The sequence below is a fragment of the Melanostigma gelatinosum genome (genome assembly GCF_949748355.1).
Source record: "Melanostigma gelatinosum genome assembly, chromosome: 21".
In the NCBI taxonomy this organism is placed as follows: Eukaryota; Metazoa; Chordata; class Actinopteri; order Perciformes; family Zoarcidae; genus Melanostigma; species Melanostigma gelatinosum.
In genome coordinates, this window is record NC_136654.1 from 12,522,220 (window position 1) to 12,544,575 (window position 22,356).

Genomic DNA, 22,356 nt, shown 5'->3' on the forward strand with positions numbered 1-22,356 from the left:
CTGTAGCACTCATGTGAACAATATATTTTGCTGCCTGTTGAAGAGCAACAGAAGTTGTTTTGGCGAGGGTATATGAAAAATTCATACCGTACAGGAAATTGAAACCGGTATACCACCCAGCCCCAGTTTCTATAATTAAATGTTCAATTTTCCTTTTCAGCTGATGTTTAATATCAATACATCTAGAAAAATACATTTAAAACATTTATGCCAAAGTTATGATGGCATGTCAACAGTCCAAAGAGCAGACCAGCGTCTCAGTCTGCAGAGTCCAGATCCAGCGAGTTAGTCGTCCTGCGGCGCCCCCTTCAGACTGGACCTGTGCTTCTTCTGGTCCGCCTGGCCCATAGCGCGGTACAGTTTTTTCCGTACCTCCTTCTGTCTCTTCAGCTTGGCCTCCTCCAGCTTCTCCTTCTGCTGCAGGAACTCCTTGTGTTTGGCGTGCTGCATGGTGTGGGCTTTCTTCCTCTTGTAGTTGTGGACCGTGCTCAGAGCGTGGAGCAGGGCCACCACCTACAGGAACGGAGACAAAGCCATGTTTCATTACAGGGAGTAGTCCTGATCAGTTAGGGTACCATTCTAATGGAGAGATCTGGACACACTGGACTCGTTCTGGTGTCAGACCAGAACAAATTAGTCACAAACGCTCCGCGCTAACTGCGGATGGAGCGGCCACACTGAGCCTGTAGAGTGTGCTGCTCACCTTCCTCTCGTGGGGCTCTCTGATCACACTGGGCCTCTTCAGATCTCTGGGCGTCTTTCCTTTGGGATGCTGCTGTTTGGGTTTGCTCTTGAAGGGCAGGGCCTTCTGGAGCTCATTGGGGATGTGGAGGCGGTTGAAGTGCCTTGGGGCTCGGACCACCGGCTGGAAGGGAAAAGAATGGACATGCACACATCGAGTGAGCATTTCTATTCTGTGCTAAGTACAGCTCTACACATGTCAGGCCAGCCAGCACCAGGCCGGTCATGATAGCTACTCATGTTGGAGGAACACACTGCTGCAGAAATAGTTGCGATTATTTTCAATAAGAGACAAAAAAAAAAAAGGCGAAAACATTCTTATTAGTGTACACTGAAAGTGATCAGAAGTCGACTCCACCTTGTACAGAGAGTCGGCGTTGGGTTTGTTGCGGATGCCCAGGTCGTGTTTGAGCTGGCCCAGGGTCCTCATGCCCGCCCAGCCGTCCTTCTGACCGGCGGGCAGCAGCAGAGAGGTGACGGGGTTGTAGAGCTGAGGAACGGACACCGGAAACCAGGAGCGCAGGAACACGACGTCTGCACAACAGAACACACAGAAACAAACAGAGGAGTCCGTTCAGAAGCAATCCGTCCTTACACTTCTGCACAATGACCATGAGATAAAGACAATCACGCTGGAGATGAGAAGTAGCTTTACTTCATGCGTTACTGCGAGGTTGGCAAAATAACAACACAACAGACACTCACCACTCATGAGCAGGCGGTCCTCAAACGTGGCTCTGTAGGCTCCTGCTGGCGTAGACAGCGCCTTCTTGATCTGACCTCTGACCCCCGCTACTGTTCGCACGGAAGCGCCTTCGAATTTGGCCACCTCCAGCACGGTGTTGAACATGCCCTGTGAGACGGAGAGAGGAGTCAACCACAGAACTGCTCCTTCACATCGGCCTCTGCAGTGGAGCAGACGGCACTCGTGTGGAATGAATTTCACTTATCAAGTATGTTTGTATTGTCACATGTCATTGCTGTGGTTCTGTTCATCAAAGACAAGTTTCTCTTCTGCCCTCTTTAGTTATGAAGAATGAAAACCATGGATGTGTGAGGATACGTGTGATGATACAGGGGTTAGGGTTCAATGTACCGGGATACACACCGAGGCGACATACTGCGGCTTTAGAAATAAAATGTTGTGAAAACCATCATAATAGAAAGAACACACACCACATACACAACACACACATACAATCTGAGAAACAGTGTTTAGAAAACCTTTCTATGCATTCTGAATAATGTGAACATCATGGCACTACTTTCTGTGGCATCTGACCAGAGGAATGAACATCTGATTTGATCAGTAGAATAATACAATGAAATGCTTGGATTGTAGGATTCTTGAGGTGAGCGTGATGTCGGGGGTTAACCTTAATGAAGGAGGTGTTCTTGAAGATCTTGTAGGGGTAACCGATGAGCTTGAGCTTCTTCACTACAGTCACCGACTTGTCCAGGTCCAGGATCACGCCTGTGGCTGCAATACGGAAGTTAGCCTGCAGAGAGTTAAGTGAGTTAAGTTTTAAGTCTATTGTCATATACATTGACACATATACGAAATGTGTCCTCTGCATTGAACCCATCCCGAGCTTATTGGGAGCAGTTAGGGGTTCAGTGTCTTGCTCAGGGACACTTCGGCACAGGACACGTAGCAGCCAAGGATCGAACCGCCGACCTTGCGGTTGCCGGACGACCCTCTCTACCCAGTGAGCCACGGGGAGAAAAGGGGAATTCATAAGTAAACTACATAGATATCGAGAAAACACAAGTAATATAGAAACTATACAACATTGTAGAGTCGTAAAGTCCAGGTGTGGTCAGTGTTCTCCTTTTGTGTTTTGAACTTTGATATTTACTAATAGAGCCACTCTGACTGCAGAGATGGACCGGATGAGTTCACACTAGGCTACATGTCGGAGAGAGAAACAGGCACGGCCTTTGACCTCTCACCTCAACATGTGTGAATGAAAAAGGGTTCTATGGGCCGACACGATCATCCCGTGCAGTTCTTCTAGCATGCAGTAAAACATTCATGCTGGGCTCCATAAACAGTCTTGAAACTGCATGAATTGGGTATGACTGGAAAGATGACTCTTGTGCATCCAATAAGCTAAATTGTATTAGTGTGTGATGACGTTAGTCTCCATAGCAGCCATTTCATTGCACTGAACGCCGTTTAAAATGAAGGGTTGTGGCCTCTAGGATGATCACAGCCTCATGAAACGTTACAACCACTAACGACCAACACTGGCCTGCTTGACCAGGCAAAACAACTCTGTGCTCGGGCAAGTGGAAACTAAGCCTCCATCAGTTGATGCGATGGGGCGAGTTAGAAAAGACATGGGATCTTTATCGGGGGGCCGATATTCAGCAGAAACATGCCATCAGGAGATAGTCTAAATGCTTTCTCATCCCGATCAACACGGTGAACCACGAATCCACTGACATCAGCCAGAGTACCAGAGCCAACAGCTGCAGACCGTAAACACCATCATCATGTGTTCAAGAGACGCTTTCACAGCAACATGGATAGATATTAGAGAGGACGTCTGACCTGTTTAACACTAGTTCTAAGCAGCTTATAATCATTTAATAATCACAATGACCATAGCCCCAAAAACATTCAAAGCAGATATTTAAATTAAATAAAAACTACATTTTTCAATGATTAGAATTTTGTGGTTTTATGCAAATAACCACCATAGATGACAATAAAGTAAAAGGATAACATTCATTATTGTCATTTTATTTATTTAATTAATAGGCCTGAGCGGCTGCCCGGAGGCTGCTGGCTGTTTGTCGGGCTCCTGGCTCCCCAGATCACAAGCGCTCGCCATCTAATCACCGATGCTGATCTCCAAACGTGGAAGTGTTTGACACCAAGTCGCAGCATGGCGTGTTCTGTGCTGCTCCTCCAGGTCTCTTGGAGTCTTCATCTGGTATCTTGCAGTGATTTTTGATCATTTGTAATCAAAACTCATTGGAATACTCAAATGTATAACAAACTGTGTAAAAAATGGAATCAACCTAAAAGTTGCAGCAACAACTTATGAGAACTAATTGAGTCAATATTAAAGGGGGGCGGGGGGGGTTCATGCATTATTCCATGTTGTCGAGGTTTCTTCTGACTTGGAGTCTCACGAGAGTTCCATTTTACAAACAAACTGTATTTTTACCATTTGGGTACTGAAGCAGCTGCTGGCAGTGATCCAGAGCACTGGGACCAGAGTGAGTGAGTGAGCGAGTGAGTGAGTGAGTGAGCGAGCGAGTGAGTGAGTGCTTACCTTCGCTCCTGCTACTGTCTGCACAGCCAGGAAGCCGGTTCCCTGTGGAGTCACAGGACCTTCAGGGAGACACAACACCGTTTATTGTCATCACATACAGAAATCTAGGATAAGTTTTTACCATCGTTTGTTCGTATGATTACATTTTTTTTTACTTGTAATATAATTTAAACTAATATACGGTAGTTTGAATGTTTCTGTCTGTTTCTGTCCTGATAACGGTCGGTAGATCTTTCTATATCAGAATGTTGTCAAACCAAACCCAACCTGAAATCAATGAAACAGCAGAAGACTCTTAAAGCTGCTACCAGGAACTCTCACTTGGTGCTGATTTTGTCGGTCTGTGTTAGGAAGGTGGTCGTGTCTACAAGCGCCAGAGTCCCTCTACAAAACCTCATCCAACTGCAGCACAGTCTGACAGTCTGCCCCGCTCAGTCCTGGTTCTGGTTCTCCCGTGCCCCCCTTCCCTCCACTGTTGTGGACGTGTGCTGCCCGAGTCCCCGCTGGAGTCTGAGCGGAAACAGCTTCTGGTAAACCTTCATCATTCTGTCCGATTCAGACTCGGTGGCACCGATGACGAGCATTCAGAAGAACTACATCGGGATATCTTCTCTCTGATGGTCTGGTTTACTCGTCTCGTCATAAAGAGCATCAGTATTACATCGAGACCGTGTCCTAACGAGTGAAAAGCTCCTCGCAGCAGCTTTATGGCCTGCATCTACATACAGGAAGTATCAGCAGCACACAAACTGCCTAATGATGCATATCACACATCTTCAGCTGAACGCCAACCAGCCAGAGCGGTAGTCACTCAGAACACCTGAGCAGAGGTGCTACTAGGGCCACCACGTGGAGCTGTATCAGCACACACACATGTAGGGGAGGTGTTAGCCATCAAGAGCACTTTTGTCTAAAGTATGAGCAGAAATATAAATGGATATTTTCAGCCTTAATCACATTATCCTGTGCATGTAAACACAGCCTGTACACCAGCGTGCTCCAGCGCCGTCTTACCCCAGATGGAGGCTCCACAGTGCATGTGCTGCGGGGTGTATTTCAGCAGGCGGTGGCGTCCGTTGTGGTCCTCGATGTGGTAGAGTGGGATGGTCTGGAAGCGGCGCCAGCCGAGTGACAGGATGAGGGGGTCCCGCGTCTTCAGGATGCGGTTATACCAGCGGTGCTTCTTCAGCCGCATCTGACACACACACACACACACACACACACACACACACACAGACTTAACGTATGCTCACCATCATCACGTGTGACCAAGAAGACCTCAGGGGGCTGGAGCATGAACGGGCTGATGAATACAAGTATACAACCACAACTAGTGGTGTTACTGACAGTGCAGGTGTTGTGTGTTGTGGTTGCACGAGGTGTGTTACTACAGTAGGTGACGGGAGCAGAGCAGTGTGCTGCTGTGGACCTATCTGACCTCATGAAGAGCTTCCTTCTCTGCTCTCATCAAAGCCACCAGTCGCTGGTGAGATCACGCTTGTTAACTTTGGTGAATTCAGACGAACAAAAGTCAGACAACCTACGCACCGATGGTGGGCTCGGGTTTGAGGCCCCTAGGGGCCGCAGTGGACCAGAGACTCCTGTGTTCTGCTCTTTCAATGGAGTATGGTGACTTTTGGCAAAAGCAGAGACAACGGCTTCAGTTCCCCATCAGAGAGGGCCGTCTGTCTGCTAGTAATACTCTGATAAAGCGTACACTGGTATGGACGTCTTTAGCAGTAACATAGGTCCCAGCAGTACATTGCTCTGCTCCCGTGCTGATGCACCAAACTCCACCGACTGGGGACAAGTAGCTCATACACCCCACTGCAACACATGTCACCTATCCACCAACAGCCACTTTCCAATCAAGTGACATGAGCACATGATGGTCTGACTGAAGCCCCCTTCAGTCAGACCATCTGTCTCCCTCACCCTATCAGGTGACTGTGAGGTCACCTGATAGGGTGAGGGAGTACCTCCACAAGGAAGGTTCAGGTAACAGTGTTCATTAGCAGCAGCAACTGATTCAAAGCACTGCTGGTAGATGTGACGCACTGAGCTGATTTACAATGTGCAGCCTGATTCACATCTGTGTATAAACATCACTGATCGACTGGATGAACATGCACAGGATGCTCAGCAGTTCTCCCTAATTGTGCCGTTTCCATGTGGCTGTGACGCACGGCCACATCCTCTGCACACGCAGACACTTGAATATATCATCATGTCGTCCAGCACCTCCTCTCCATTATATGGTGAAATGAATAACATCATTACCATCTAAAGTGCATCATCTGTACATCTTAGATCTGAACCACAGGACATCCAGGGACTCCACGCGGTCATGAGCAGAAGCAGACGTACCTGCAGGTATCCTACGTTGCCCTCAGAGGAGCCCAGACCTCCGAGGATGATGGGATAGTGGGGATCGAAGTTGGTGACAAACTCGCAGGGAAGGGAGGAGATTTCTAATCGGACGTACATTCCTGGTCGGAAGCCTTCGTACTGCACTCTGGTCTCGTCGTCCACATCCTGGAACTCTGCCCTGTTCAGCTGAGGACAGGAGGTGGAAACAAGCCGGGGACGTATGAATGATCAACGCTCCTATTACTGTTTCACCATTCATCCTTCTGAGGCTCTTCTGTGTCATGAATGAGTAGGAGCAGCCGCTGTGTATGGCACAACGTGCGAGGTACCTCGGCCTGCTTCTGCATCTCCTCCTTCAGGTCATCAAAGTAAGTGGCGTCTCCGTCGTCGTACTCTGAGTCGAATCTCTCCTTCAGCCTCTGTTTCTTCTCCAGACGCTTGTTCTTCTGGACCTCGTCGTCGTCCACCTTCACCACACTCTCTTCGTGATCATCCTCATCCTCACTTTTCTGCTGATCACAAGTTATACAAGATAAAACATCATCCCACTGACAATCGGTCAAACGTAAAAGCACAGTATTCTGTGTTTGGGACCCATTTAGCACTTCAAATTATCCTGTTCAAGGTATAGAGGAGAGCCACACACACACACACACACACACACAGCAAAGTTACCAATAATAGTAACAATTGTCAACCTTATGAACACTAGACACGGTGGCCCTGTCACACATATCAGCCGAGGATCTAGAACTCAATCATCTTCCTGGATCATGTCCCGTTCTTCACACTCTGAGACGACGCGTATGAACACGTCGTCTCAATCGTCTCCAGTTAAACACAGGTTTGTTCGAATGGGAACGACAGGAAATGAGCGTTTTGTTGCTCAGGCTGTTACACGTCATCATGACACAGCATGTTGTGATACAGAGGAACTGTAAATCTAATTTGAGGAAAGCTGTCATAGTATAAAGAAGACACCAACATATGACATGGATAGGATCAGGATAAGTAGAAGGTGACCTTATTGTATGGAGCAGTGAGATGTGTGTTTGCATTGATCTCAGTCACTGCAGCATCACAGCACTACTACAGAGCATCTGAGCCGCTCTGCATGCAAACTGAATTACAAATAAACACTGTTGTTGTTTTTAAGAAGCGACAGTATTACCAAACATAATATCTGCATTCAACCAAAGCCTGCTCGAACACGATTGGTCAATATTACTGAACCGACAAACGCTTTTCGACACATCTTGTCATCGTGAGTGTGAACGCAGAATCAGTTGACAGATGACTGGAGCGCTGGACATCAGCACTGCAGTGATGCTGTGTTCACATGAACACGCGTCATCATAGCTGCATCGTAGCTGCATCATGGCTGCATCATGGCTGCATCATGCTGCATCATGCTGCATCATAGCTGCATCATAGCTGCATCATGCTGCATCATGGCTGCATCATGGCTGCATCGTAGCTGCATCATGGCTGCATCGTAGCTGCATCATGGCTGCATCATAGCTGCATCATGCTGCATCATAGCTGCATCATGCTGCATCATGCTGCATCATAGCTGCATCATGGCTGCATCATGGCTGCATCATGGCTGCATCATGCTGCATCATGGCTGCATCATGGCTGCATCATGGCTGCATCGTGGCTGTATCGTAGCTGCATCATGCTACATCATGGCTGCATCATGCTACATCATGGCTGCATCATGGCTGCATCATGCTACATCATGCTGCATCATGCTGCAGTGGTCCAGCACTAAGAAAACATACCTCTGGCTGGTCCTGCTGCCCGCTTTGGCCCTTGTGAACTGCTCCCGTTTCCAAATCCTCAAAGTCTCCGTACAGCTCCTCTAGACACAGTAGAAGAGCAGCAGGGATGTTAACATGCCGCCACATTGCCGTGGTTCCCCATGAGCGGACCCAGCTACACCCCCCCCCCCCCCCCCCCCCCCACATCACACGGAACACTTCAGGAACTAGAATCCTTCAGCATGTTCTTCCTCCAGAAGTCTAGAATCGAGATGTTTGGTGGAGTGGATTGTTCTCCTCGCTCACCGTCCTCCTTCAGCAGCGTGGCAGCATCCTGGCTCTCATCCCACTTCCCTGTAACGAAGCAGTCCCTGATGGAGTTCAGCATCTGGAACACCAAAACAACAACAACCTCTTTTAGTATTTGCTTTCATAACAACAGCACAATAGGAAGTCAACTGTCCCACTTATTATACACGAGCGTATGATAAGGACGCATTTACACCAAGAGGTCCCGGCTCATGTTAATCCCACAAATACTTTAAGGAACTAAAAGCGCTTCCATAGCGATCTGAAGACCCGAGAAGATTAGGCAAATGAGGAAAGTTCCTTCAGTGGAAAATGAGCTTCATTAGTGACCACTGTACCTCCTCCGAGTCCCAGTTGTTGGAGGAGTCAGGAGTGAAACGGGAGCTGTCGACCGCATTTGATTGGAACTTTTTGCTCTTCTGAGGGCGGCTGACGCGGAACAGCCCCCCCAGCTCCTGCTCCTCATCCTCAGAGTCATCTGCCGCCACAACTGGAAACAAAGATGTTTAGAGACACTGAAAATCATATATATATATATATATATATATATATATATATATATATATATATATGATAAAGTAAGCTATCATATGGTTTAGAAATGTATTTTCACAGCGTGTCTGCCAAAGTGCAACTTAATGCACAGCTTCCATTTGTCATTTAAAAATACAGAGTTAGTGTTTGTAGCACGTGTTCGTCTGCATTGTTCATGTAGAAGTGGATTATACTACGATATGTAGTGATATACATGTACATAGATATATATATATATATTGGTGCAACAGGCTACCTGAACCATAAACCAGTTTCCTCAGATTGGGGGCAGCCTGTTGTTGCCGCAGAAAGGCGTCTGATGCTTTCTGCCGCAGACCCTCCTTCCACCTCAGACCCACTGTGGACGGAAACAGGAGAATTCTCACCACAAGGAACATGTACATCATCCCACATGGCCTTCACCAGCAGATGGGAGTGGTGCACCGTGAACCTGGAACATCACAGTTTAAACCATCGTGGACGAGAAGTCCTTCAAGGTGAGATGTATGAGATGTGGACAGACTCTTAGATCATGAATGAATAAATTCACTGACAACATCAACAGAGTGGGGAGAAGTCACAGTGTTGATGTCTGAGACGTCGATGTATCAGGCAGCAGAGACAGCTACTGAAATGAGCTACGCTAACCAGCTAGCCCCGGCACATCCAGTCTGTCCTCAGTCCAACGAGAGGACCAACAGGTCGAGCTGCCCTGACTTCAGTTAGCGGTTAGCTGTGCTTGATTGGAGCATGTCAACAGGTCTTAGGGGATTAAAGGCTTGTGAACAGCTGTTTCCAGGGTCAAGAATGAATTTGACTCAGCTTTAAAGTGATAAACAAAAAGATGAGTTCAGGTTATGGACTGGTACTCAGAAGAGGAACTGTGGGAATAATGCACCTTTTGTAAAATACTAAAATGAAAAACAGATTTTACATTTCACAGTATATTTACCATGCTCTTCTTCCTCTTCGTCTTCCTCCTCCTCCTCACTCGCTGTTTGCTCCTTCATTGTAGCGTCGGCTGCACTGTCCCCTTCCCCCGATTTGCCTTCAGACTCTTCCTCGCCATCTTCCTCCTCTCCATCGTCACTCTCTTCCTCGTCCTCTTCGGAACAGTGTCCGGAGTCTCCCGCTCTCCCGGCCTCCCCCTCTTCTGCGCTCTCCTCCTCCTCCTCACTCACCTCCAGGTCGTCTTCGCTGTCGGCGAACACCGGCACCTCGGCGCTGTCGACCTTCCTCTCTTCCAGCTTCGGTCTCTTCACCGGGGGAGCGTCTGTTACAGTCTTTTCTGTCTCATGACTTTTGGCTCTCGCCTCTTTGAGAAATTTGGACATGCTCTCCTCGTCTTCATCCTCCACCTGCTCCTCCTGGTCACTGTCTTCACTGTCACCGTCCTCATCATCACTGGAGCCGCTGACATCCTCCTCCTCCTCCTCCTCCGTAGTGAAGACCACCTTCCTCCTCTTTCTCTGGGTGTTAGGGTCCCAGACACACTTCTCCTGAAGACCCTCCGTCTCTCTAACACACATACAAAACAAGAAAAGTGGACATTCTCTGTTACGTTTTCAGATGCTTTGAACTATTGTATTACTGTGTTCCGACAAATCACATGTGCATATGAAAATTGACAAAAGCTACTGCGAGGAACTTTCATTTTGTGTTGATTTTCACGGTCCCTGTGGACGAAAGTGGAATGAAAGCTGTAATACTTGATCAATAGACTTTTAATATTTGAACGTTTCATAAGTCTTGTAATGACTTCTCATCTCTTATGTTCATTTTTTGACACAAATTGATCCCTCAAATTCTGTTTTTGAAAAAGAGTGGCCACGAGACATCGTAGGGTGCAAAGATGAACATGTTGGCGTCTCTGGTGGGCAAACTACGTCATCTCATCAGGTTACATCATATCTATATACTGATACTGAAGAGCTATGGATGAGGCCTGTCCCTAATGACGCGTGCAGTCAGTATATTTCATGCATCTGATGTCCCTGACGTCTGTCCCTAGTGAAGAGAAAGAGACCGAGGCTGTGAGGCGTCTCACCCGCTCTGCTCGTCGACGTCCGCGGCCTCCAGCGTGGCAGAGCCGCTGAACAGAGACACCTTACTGGCCGCCATCTTGGCATCTAGGGTGGCATGTGTATCAATGAGGGACTGGACCAGCTCTGTGGTGGGCCGCACCTCCTCCTGTACATGGGGGGGGGGGGGGGGGGGGGGGGGGGGGATAGTGAAAAAACAGTACTTGTAATCTCATTTAAACGGTCACATTTGAAGTTACGAATACACAAAACCAGCCATCTGCAAAAACATACTCACACACACACACACACACACACACACACACACACACACACACACACACACACACACACACACACACACACCTGTTGCTGAGTGACGTGGCTAGCAGGAAGGTCGATATACACGGCGTCTTTGTCGTACACGACCCCCCCGACGCCGGCCATGGGTGCGTAGAGCAGACGCTCCTTCTCGTTCAGCGCTCTCTTCTTCTGAGCGCCTGGCAGGGCGCACGGGTCCGGCAGGAAGTTCACGTCCGCCACCTGAAAGTCTCCTACGCCTGCAGAGAGCGACCACAAAAGAACAGATCACTGGGAAGGTTTCATTAGTGCTACTCGGGAGCACTCTCTGCTCTACACTGGTTGGTGGTTCAGCAGCTCTGTGCTTCTGTACCCGGGATGTGGACCTGGCCTTTGTTCTTCAAATGTGTCCCTCGCAGGTAGCCGTAGAGCGACACTGTCCGGTCACACTTGGGGTCTGTCCTCACCCTCTCCGGGTCAGTCAAGTCCTCCATACTGTTGGAATGAAGAGAGGACAACCTATTGGTTACAGTCACTGCTCCTTCTAATGAATAATGAAACAACAATGAGGTTCTTTGGTTTCTCGCTGAACATCTCGAGATCTCTCCGATGACAGGAACGACAGGAGGAGCCGTGACAGCGACGTCCACAGCAACAAGGATAACGATGAATACATGTCGGGATCACTTTCACAACCATTTGAACAATGAAAACACAGACAGACGATCATAAATCCAGCCCAGCATGCAGGGCGCCACCACGCTCAACGCGGCAGCAGACTCAACTGTGATCAATAATCAATTATGAATCTGGGTCAGATTGTCCATATAGATTGTGCACCAGCGTGTTCGCCGTGATGAGAGGCACTAACATTTACAAAGCACTTGATTTATCTTTTATTCATCACTATTCTTATTAATACGAATAGGAACTGATGCTTTCGTAAATCCATACACCAAGCTCACCAACAACACACCATGTGTAGAAGCTGTGCATGAGCTTCTCCATCACATCTTAGTGGATTAGATGTGATGTGTAGAGTCATACGGCACAAAGTGAGCCGTGTCCGGAAGACTCACCGGTCCACCAGCACGTACGGGTGGGAGGTCTGCCACACCAGAGGACGGAACTTCATGACTGAGATGAAGCGGCCGAGGTTCTTCACCTCCTGGGTCTGATATTCCCCGTACACCATGCCGGACAGATAGAAGAGCTTGGCGCCCTGTCGGGGGTCAAACACACGCAGTCACACCGTCAGTCAGTTCAAGTGATGCTTCAATGTGCAAGGCCCTGCGTGTGAGCAATGGGGCATTTGGAGCAGCGGAGGTGCGATTAAGTGGTGTTTACCTGATACACCTCCGTCCAGAAGCGGTGCTTGAGGACCTTCTTGGTCTTCCTCTGCACCTTGTTGTTCTTGAAGGAGTCCAGGTGAGTCAGCACGCCCATGATGCGAGGGAAGCCGTGCACCTGGCAGATGTTGAGGAACTCAAAAGTCTCCATTTCGAAGCCAAAGCTGGCGTCGATCAGCATCAACACCTGGAAGGAGGAAACAACGTGGTTAATTCAACTTCATGACATCATTCAGCCTTCTGACTCTTTTCAAATCTATATCTAGATGCATCATATCAACGGCTTACAAGTCTTTCCATGTACCGTTAACAAGTGGATTCAAAGGATGGGATCACTGACAACACAACGTGGAACAATGTGCACAAGTGTGTTTGTCATGTGGCACTGCTTCACGTCTCACTGATATGGAAACGTTTCAGGGCCATACATAAGAAGAAATTTATCTTTTTGCATTTTGAGATGTCAAGAATAAACATTGAATTTTCGTACATAAACTGAAACATTATCTCGACTTTATTCTCCAAAACACAATTTAAAAAGAAGATCTTCCTCTGCTCATGCTCATGGCTGGCCCTAATACATCTAAATCAAGCCTTCACATTTATTAAATGGTTTCTTTGTCTTGTGTATTGAGAAACTCACCAGGTCGGCGACTTTTGCGAGGTCGATCATTGTATTGATGTCATTGCTGCACTCCATGAAAGTGAGGCGACGCTTCTTTCCTAAAGAATCCAACAAGTAGAAGCTTACCGGACACAGAAACATGCTGAACAGATGGCTATCAAAACATTTAATAAAATCAACCCACTGAGCGCTGCAGCAGTAAACTGGAACACATGATTATTTCTTATTGAATCATAAATGTTAAGCAAATGGACACAACAGCCACTTGAATCAAAGGTCAATGCTTTCTCTGGAAACCGCGACAGGGAACATGTGTTAAAGGGACAGTTCACATGTTTGTTACTACAGGAGATGGAGTCCGTGTGTTACTACAGGAGGTGGAGTCAGTGTGTTACTACAGGAGGTGGAGTCAGTGTGTTACTACAGGAGGTGGAGTCAGTGTGTTACTACAGGAGGTGGAGTCAGTGTGTCACTACAGGAGGTGGAGTCAGTGTGTTATTACAGGAGGTGGAGTCAGTGTGTTACTACAGGAGGTGGAGTCAGTGTGTTATTACAGGAGGTGGAGTCAGTGTGTTATTACAGGAGGTGGAGTCAGTGTGTTACTACAGGAGATGGAGTCCGTGTGTTACTACAGGAGATGGAGTCAGTGTGTTATTACAGTAGATGGAGTCAGTGTTTTACTACAGGAGATGGAGTCCGTGTGTTACTACAGGAGATGGAGTCAGTGTGTTACTACAGGAGATGGAGTCAGTGTGTTACTACAGGAGATGGAGTCAGTGTGTTATTACAGGAGATGCAGTCAGTGTGTTATTACAGGAGATGGAGTCAGTGTGTTACTACAGGAGGTGGAGTCAGTGTGTTATTATAGGAGATGGAGTCAGTGTGTTACTACAGGAGGTGGAGTCAGTGTGTTATTATAGGAGATGGAGTCAGTGTGTTATTACAGGAGGTGGAGTCAGTGTGTTACTACAGGAGGTGGAGTCAGTGTGTTATTATAGGAGATGGAGTCAGTGTGTTATTATAGGAGATGGAGTCCGTGTGTTACTACAGGAGATGGAGTCAGTGTTTTATTACAGGAGGTGGAGTCAGTGTGTTACTACAGGAGATGGAGTCAGTGTGTTATTACAGTAGATGGAGTCAGTGTGTTATTACAGTAGATGGAGTCAGTGTGTTATTACAGTAAATGGAGTCAGTGTTTTACTACAGGAGATGGAGTCCGTGTGTTACTACAGGAGATGGAGTCCGTGTGTTACTACAGGAGGTGGAGTCCGTGTGTTACTACAGGAGGTGGAGTCCGTGTGTTACTACAGGAGGTGGAGTCAGTGTGTTATTACAGGAGGTGGAGTCAGTGTGTTACTACAGGAGATGGAGTCCGTGTGTTACTACAGGAGATGGAGTCAGTGTGTTATTACAGTAGATGGAGTCAGTGTTTTACTACAGGAGATGGAGTCCGTGTGTTACTACAGGAGATGGAGTCAGTGTGTTACTACAGGAGATGGAGTCAGTGTGTTACTACAGGAGATGGAGTCAGTGTGTTATTACAGGAGATGCAGTCAGTGTGTTATTACAGGAGATGGAGTCAGTGTGTTATTACAGGAGGTGGAGTCAGTGTGTTACTACAGGAGGTGGAGTCAGTGTGTTATTATAGGAGATGGAGTCAGTGTGTTACTACAGGAGATGGAGTCAGTGTTTTATTACAGGAGGTGGAGTCAGTGTGTTACTACAGGAGATGGAGTCAGTGTGTTATTACAGTAGATGGAGTCAGTGTGTTATTACAGTAGATGGAGTCAGTGTGTTATTACAGTAGATGGAGTCAGTGTGTTATTACAGTAGATGGAGTCAGTGTTTTACTACAGGAGATGGAGTCCGTGTGTTACTACAGGAGATGGAGTCCGTGTGTTACTACAGGAGGTGGAGTCCGTGTGTTACTACAGGAGGTGGAGTCCGTGTGTTACTACAGGAGATGGAGTCCGTGTGTTACTACAGGAGATGGAGTCCGTGTGTTACTACAGGAGATGGAGTCCGTGTGTTACTACAGGAGGTGGAGTCCGTGTGTTACTACAGGAGGTGGAGTCAGTGTGTTATTACAGGAGGTGGAGTCAGTGTGTTACTACAGGAGATGGAGTCCGTGTGTTACTACAGGAGATGGAGTCCGTGTGTTACTACAGGAGATGGAGTCAGTGTGTTATTACAGTAGATGGAGTCAGTGTTTTACTACAGGAGATGGAGTCTGTGTGTTACTACAGGAGATGGAGTCAGTGTGTTACTACAGGAGATGGAGTCAGTGTGGTACTACAGGAGATGGAGTCAGTGTGTTATTACAGGAGATGGAGTCAGTGTGTTATTACAGGAGATGGAGTCAGTGTGTTATTACAGGAGATGGAGTCAGTGTTTTATTACAGTAGATGGAGTCAGTGTGTTACTACAGGAGGTGGAGTCAGCGTGTTATTATAGGAGATGGAGTCAGCGTGTTATTATAGGAGATGGAGTCCGTGTGTTACTACAGGAGATGGAGTCAGTGTTTTATTACAGGAGGTGGAGTCAGTGTGTTACTACAGGAGATGGAGTCAGTGTGTTATTACAGTAGATGGAGTCAGTGTGTTATTACAGGAGATGGAGTCAGTGTGTTATTACAGGAGGTGGAGTCAGTGTGTTATTACAGGAGGTGGAGTCAGTGTGTTATTACAGGAGGTGGAGTCAGTGTGTTATTACAGTAGATGGAGTCAGTGTGTTATTACAGTAGATGGAGTCAGTGTGTTATTACAGGAGATGGAGTCAGTGTGTTATTACAGGAGGTGGAGTCAGTGTGTTATTACAGGAGGTGGAGTCAGTGTGTTATTACAGGAGGTGGAGTCAGTGTGTTATTACAGGAGATGGAGTCAGTGTGTTACTACAGGAGATGGAGTCACTGTGTTACTACAGTAGATGGAGTCAGTGTGCTATTACAGTAGATGGAGTCAGTGTGTTACTACAGGAGGTGGAGTCCGTGTGTTACTACAGGAGGTGGAGTCCGTGTGTTACTACAGGAGGTGGAGTCAGTGTGTTATTACAGGAGGTGGAGTCAGTGTGTTACTACAGGAGATGGAGTCCGTGTGTTACTACAGGAGATGGAGTCCGTGTGTTACTACAGGAGATGGAGTCAGTGTGTTATTACAGGAGATGGAGTCAGTGTTTTACTACAGGAGATGGAGTCCGTGTGTTACTACAGGAGATGGAGTCAGTGTGTTACGACAGGAGATGGAGTCAGTGTGTTACTACAGGAGATGGAGTCAGTGTGTTATTACAGGAGATGGAGTCAGTGTGTTATTACAGTAGATGGAGTCAGTGTGTTATTACAGGAGATGGAGTCAGTGTGTTATTACAGGAGATGGAGTCAGTGTGTTACGACAGTAGATGGAGTCAGTGTGTTATTACAGGAGGTGGAGTCAGTGTGTTACTACAGGAGATGGAATCAGTGTGCTATTACAGTAGATGGAGTCAGTGTGTTATTACAGTAGATGGAGTCAGTGTTTTATTACAGTAGATGGAGTCAGTGTGTTATTACAGTAGATGGAGTCAGTGTGTTATTACAGGAGATGGAGTCAGTGTGTTACTACAGGAGATGGAGTCAGTGTGTTATTACAGGAGATGGAGTCAGTGTGTTACTACAGGAGATGGAGTCAGTGTGTTACTACAGGAGATGGAGTCAGTGTGTTATTACAGGAGATGGAGTCAGTGTGTTACGACAGGAGATGGAGTCAGTGTGTTACTACAGGAGATGGAGTCAGTGTGTTATTACAGTAGATGGAGTCAGTGTGTTACTACAGGAGATGGAGTCAGTGTGTTATTACAGTAGATGGAGTCAGTGTGTTATTACAGTAGATGGAGTCAGTGTGTTACTACAGGAGATGGAGTCAGTGTGTTATTACAGTAGATGGAGTCAGTGTGTTATTACAGTAGATGGAGTCAGTGTGTTACTACAGGAGATGGAGTTTGGTGGAACAGACAGGAGTACCAGCACAGGAGCAAAGCAACGTACTGCTGTCAACGTATGTCAGTCACCTAAAACAAGATGTAACTTTGCTATAGTTAGAATATCTTTACAGGTTTACTTTGCGTCAGACAGACGCTGCGGACGGGAAACTGAAGCAGTTGTATCATCGATGCTCTCCTCACAGAACACAGGAGCTGCTGGTCGGTTCGTTTGCTGGTGTTATTGTGCGACTCTGGTTAGTTACAATTCACCAAAGTCAAACAATAACACAAACAAACTATCCGATCGAGGCAGCCAGCCTGGTGGCTTTGAAGAGAGCATAAATAACAGCTTCAGCTAAGCCCGCTTAAAACAGCTGCACTATCCCTCTAACAGCAGCGCTGGATGGAAGTGGACCATATCCACAGAAGACATCAGTGGCCAGACTTACCAGAGACGATGGTTACAGGTCCAGTTATGTCCCCGAGCTTCTGTCGGGTGAAATTTTTGATCAGGCAGCGGATCAGGGTGCTTTTTCCCACTTTGGGAGGCCCGACTACTACAATCACAACTGGAGGGGGTTCCAAGGGAGTCCGGTCTACATGGGGGACATGATGTTTTTTGGTCTTTATGTCCTGGGACCTAAAAGAAGAAAAAAGTCCACGGAGAAGAGTTTGTTTATTCCAACTCTTGCAATTTACTTAATTATCAGTTATTCCTACTTTGGATTAATTATGTCTAATTGGTGTCCCTTATTAGAAGAGAGTATGAAGAACAATAGAATTGACTCTCAGGGGACAGACGTGTGCAGCAGCACTGACCTGTGGAACGTCTTGGCCATGCGGACGGCCGACTGCACCGCGAAGGCTTTGGGGTTGCGTTTCCGTGCATCCTCTTCCGTGGAGCCTCCCTGCTTCTTCAGCTTCTTCCTCTCCGCCTTCGGCCCGCTGTGCTTCTGCTGATGCCGCTTCTGCTCCTTCACTTTCCCGTCCATCCTGTCCACTGGACAAACAATAAAAGAAATGATGCGACACTGTGATGCAGTGTGACACGTTTCAAGTTGATTTATTATACAAGAGACATGAACAAGATAGAAATAATCTCACTGTGTTTTCTGTAATGCTGTCGCAGAAATGATTTCTTTTATGAATGCCTTTACATTGAAAAGGTCTTTATTTTTGTTGAACATGTATTTGATATGTTACTGGGAGTAGTGTCTGTATTTTTAAATCGTCTCATCTTATCTTGTTAAATATCCATGAATGGTCTTAAAAAGGAAACCCAATATTCCCAGTATGCTGAAACATCTGCAATGCCTTAAAAACATTTATAAATCAGTAAGTACCCCCTTTCCTCGTATTCGTCTTCTCTTGTTACTATTTGTTTCCCTCGTGTATTTATATCCTTTATGAAGATTGAAATAAACAAGAACCGTTAAATGCACACTATCACAGGAATGAACCCATCAAGAACCACGCTGCTTCCGTCTCGTCTTCATCTGAACACAGAGAATACACGGCTGTGTGTCTGGACTATGTTCTACAGTTGGTCTGTTCCGATGTAGGGGCACACTGTAGTCTATAAGTCAGTGTGTATAGACGCGCGAGGGACCATCAGGAACACGAGCTCACGGAACAGTCTGTGTATAACGTTAACTTCCGGTCTGTTCCTGTGCCCGTAGAGACTGAACGCTAGCGACACACACACATTACATGTTCTGGGGAGAAACAAAATAAATGAGCAGCAATACCTGAAGAGAAACCTGCTGCAGTCTGGTCCGAGTCTGCTTTCTTCAGCTCTCACATGTGTACTGTAACCTACGACCCGGAAGTCTACGGAAGTGTCACCTCGTAGTAAAACGAGTGGAAACACATTTGGAAAAGGTTCCGCACAGTGAGGAACAAGCACGCGACGAACCCTGGACAATGGCGCCCTCTGCAGGCTGCCATGAGACACGTCCTTTACGATGTAGGAATAAAAAAAACAATTTGACAAGAAGACCAACAGAGGGCAGCAATGTCATGTTTTTTAATTCAAAGTGGAAGAAGATGAGAGGCAAGGTGAGGACAGAGTGGATTCCATTCATGTAATTAAACGTACAGCTGATATGGCTGTTGTTGGCTTACTTTGGTGAAAGAAAGATTACAACCCTCTTGAATATCTTGAATATAGACAAACTAAAATTAAACTGTGCCATCTGTTTGTTCCTGATGGGAAAATAAAAAGAAATGCAGACAAAGATGAGACGAAGAGATGAAAGAAGTACTGAAGAACTGTTGACCTGAAGAGCAATAGAAACATGTAAAAGAGAGTTAAAAAGAATCCTAAGAAAAAGAGAAGAGGTGACAGAAGGGATGAGAAGAACAGATACATTCTTTAGGGAAAGCTCCTCGTGTGAACGTCTGATGTTTAGTGGTCAGCTGGTTGGCAGGCCTTCACAGGCACTGTGTGCCAGAGCAAAGGTAATACATCTGACAAGCCCTCAGAGCTCCACAGACACAAATCCAGTGTTTCCCTCCCTTCTAAGTTCCTCTTTACACTCCGGCCTTCAGAAGCTTCATTTCTGACATCTGGGCGCTGGTAAGCTTCAATATGCTGGGAGAGCAGACAGCAGAGTTACAACAAACATCAAGTCGTGTCCCACACAACATCACAGATTCATTTGAGTTATTCTATATTTGAGTGCATCCAGACATTTATTTAACGCACAGTGACAGCACAGAACTGGCTTTCGTCAGTGTTACCAGAGCTGCAGGGAAGATTTCATACCACTTGATGGTGCCAGGAGACAAAGTAGATCCCTGAGCAGCTCTATGGACGGGATGGATTCAGCACAAACTAGATAATCACCATGGAGATGAGGTAATGCAAAACACAGCCACAAACAAAACAGTAACTCCAGTGTTGGTGAAGATGGTAAACTACTTTGTGTCCGGTGTTTGATGGACCTGACTCGTAATTACAATCACTGTCGTCATCTTCATCCTTGTCTTCTTCATTGGCATCATTGGCACCATGCTATGAAGAGTCTAATAGACCACGTGCTGCACTCCTGGGTTTCAAAGCCTTTGAACTTCCTCTCTTTAACATCAAGTCCTTGTTGTCATTGTAGATGATCCATTCTCACCTTCCTCCTAATAGCATTAGTGCTGCTGTTATCATCATCTGGTGTGCTACATCTGGCATTTGACCCCCACCCTCCTGGAACAGGTGATCGTGACACAGGGCCGGGACTATTGGCAGGACTTCATACAAACAATACCATACGCACCACACAATATTAGTTATTTACGATACAGTCGAGTGACATGACTAACACAATGTCACAAGAAAAGCTAAAAAGTTGGGAAGAGTTTAGCTGAACTGGAGGTTATGTAGTTTATGTTTATGTTTGCCTTTATCGCCTTGCTTTTGCTGCTTTGTCTGTGAAAGCACTTTGTAAAGTATGTTTTTAAAGGTGCTATATAAATGAAGTTATTATTATTATTAATATTATTAAAGGTACATTGTGTTGGCAGGACTATCTCTGCACTCACTCCTGTGTTAGGTGAGTCCCCCGAGTGCTAAACCGTGGTAGCGCTGCTTGCCTGGCTCAGAGGCCATCCGTACCATCACAGCACTACTTTAGGAGCAACGGAAGTCAGCCGGCGGCTGGCAGTACCACAATGGTGCACTGTGCGGCTGACGTTACCGCACATTCAGAGAACTACTGCGGCCTTTGGGTAACGTAAAACCACGGTAACACTGTTTTTTATTTGCTGCATTCTAAAAAATTACAAGTGTGAAACAAATATGTTTACTAGACTTTTCAATTGTTGTCTGTCCCACGACTGAACTCTACCAGCCGACCGAACCATAAACTCATGTTTACAATGTTTACTGAGGTAATAAATCAAATCAAGAGAGAAGTAGAGTCATCTTCTCATAGACTTCTATACAACCAGAGGAGTCGCCCCCTGTTGGTCACTAGAGAGAATGCAGCTTTAAAGCAAACCTGCTTAGTTACGGGTGCTACGTTCCTGTGGTGAAAAGAGATCAAGTGTTAAAGTTCCACTTGTATACTCTTACACGCACTGCAACTAGAATATCGCTGACAGCCCACAGAGTCTAAGAGCCTAATCTGACAAGACAGCAGTGGTGGGCCATCAGGGTCTGCAAGGCCTTCTCTGCTGGTCTAAACACAATCACAAAGTTAGAGCTATTTTATCATTTAATAATTGTTCTTAAATACACTACATGTATTGCAATATATAAAAATGTTTTCCCCATTACCTTATGTTCTCATTGCACAGCTACTGTCTTCCTCAGGAGTCTCAGGTGCATCCATGTGCACTTTAAGTGAATGGGGACGATGTTGTTGATTGTCATAGTGTTCAACCAATCAGATCTGCACTGCAATAGATACATAACATGTTCATATGCAACTCTTCACAGTCTCCTTGCTTTGAAAAGATGCTACAATCTATTATACATAAAGTAAAAACTAAGCATGCATATCTTCTTAATTGCTTTCTGTTAACTAAGCAGGTGTGTGTGTGTGGACCCAGGTACCATCGACAGAGAGGGAGAGACCAGAGGACGTGAGAAAAAGATGTATTTGTTCTTCATAGTTTTCACAGTTTCACCTCTACCCACCAGGAGTACACACACACACACACACACACACACACACACACACACACACACACACACACACACACACACACAATCAAGCAATACAGTGAGCTGATAAATTGGTCCACTTTCAGCGCATTGGTGTTTGTGGGAGAATGATCCGTCATTTAGTAGAGACGACCTGATGTTATCAGAGAGTGAGTGAAAACAGAGCAGAGAGGTGAAGAGATGAATGAGACCATAACAGATCCATAGCCAATATTTCCACATCACTGAGTCTGACTGTTGCCATTTGAACAACATACACACAGCACATGGCGGCTCTGTGGGTGAACCTGCTGTTACAGAACTGGGTGTTGCATTAAATGAGTTGGCCAAGGAAAGTCCCTGCACATGGTCAAACGTTAACAGACATCATAATAATTGTATTGCAATACTATCGTGTCTTTTTCCCACATCCATAATGTTGGGTCAAGTGTCAGGGTGAATTC

At 46.3% G+C, this 22,356-nt stretch overlaps 1 protein-coding gene across 2 annotated transcripts; it reads right to left on the reverse strand.

Annotated features, from left to right (window-relative positions):
- Positions 1-190: 190 nt before the first annotated feature.
- On the reverse strand, positions 191-19,077 carry bms1 (BMS1 ribosome biogenesis factor). Of its 2 annotated transcripts, none has more exons than XM_079293976.1 (23): positions 19,002-19,077; positions 18,073-18,253; positions 17,703-17,893; positions 13,318-13,397; positions 12,673-12,861; positions 12,405-12,547; positions 11,699-11,820; positions 11,392-11,585; positions 11,052-11,194; positions 9,957-10,522; positions 9,261-9,362; positions 8,809-8,960; positions 8,468-8,549; positions 8,183-8,262; positions 6,728-6,907; positions 6,396-6,584; positions 5,043-5,223; positions 4,029-4,087; positions 2,118-2,240; positions 1,447-1,594; positions 1,100-1,275; positions 704-865; positions 191-513 (listed from the first exon to the last, which is right to left on the reverse strand). In XM_079293976.1, the coding sequence occupies exons 2-23, from the start codon at positions 18,243-18,245 to the stop codon at positions 286-288; spliced, it is 3,663 nt and encodes a 1,220-aa protein (XP_079150102.1). In that variant the 5' UTR covers positions 18,246-18,253; positions 19,002-19,077; the 3' UTR covers positions 191-285. The 2 variants fall into 2 exon arrangements, with proteins under 2 accessions (XP_079150102.1, XP_079150101.1); XM_079293975.1 differs by having other exon boundaries at positions 6,728-6,910.
- Between the last annotated feature and the right edge of the window lie 3,279 nt (positions 19,078-22,356).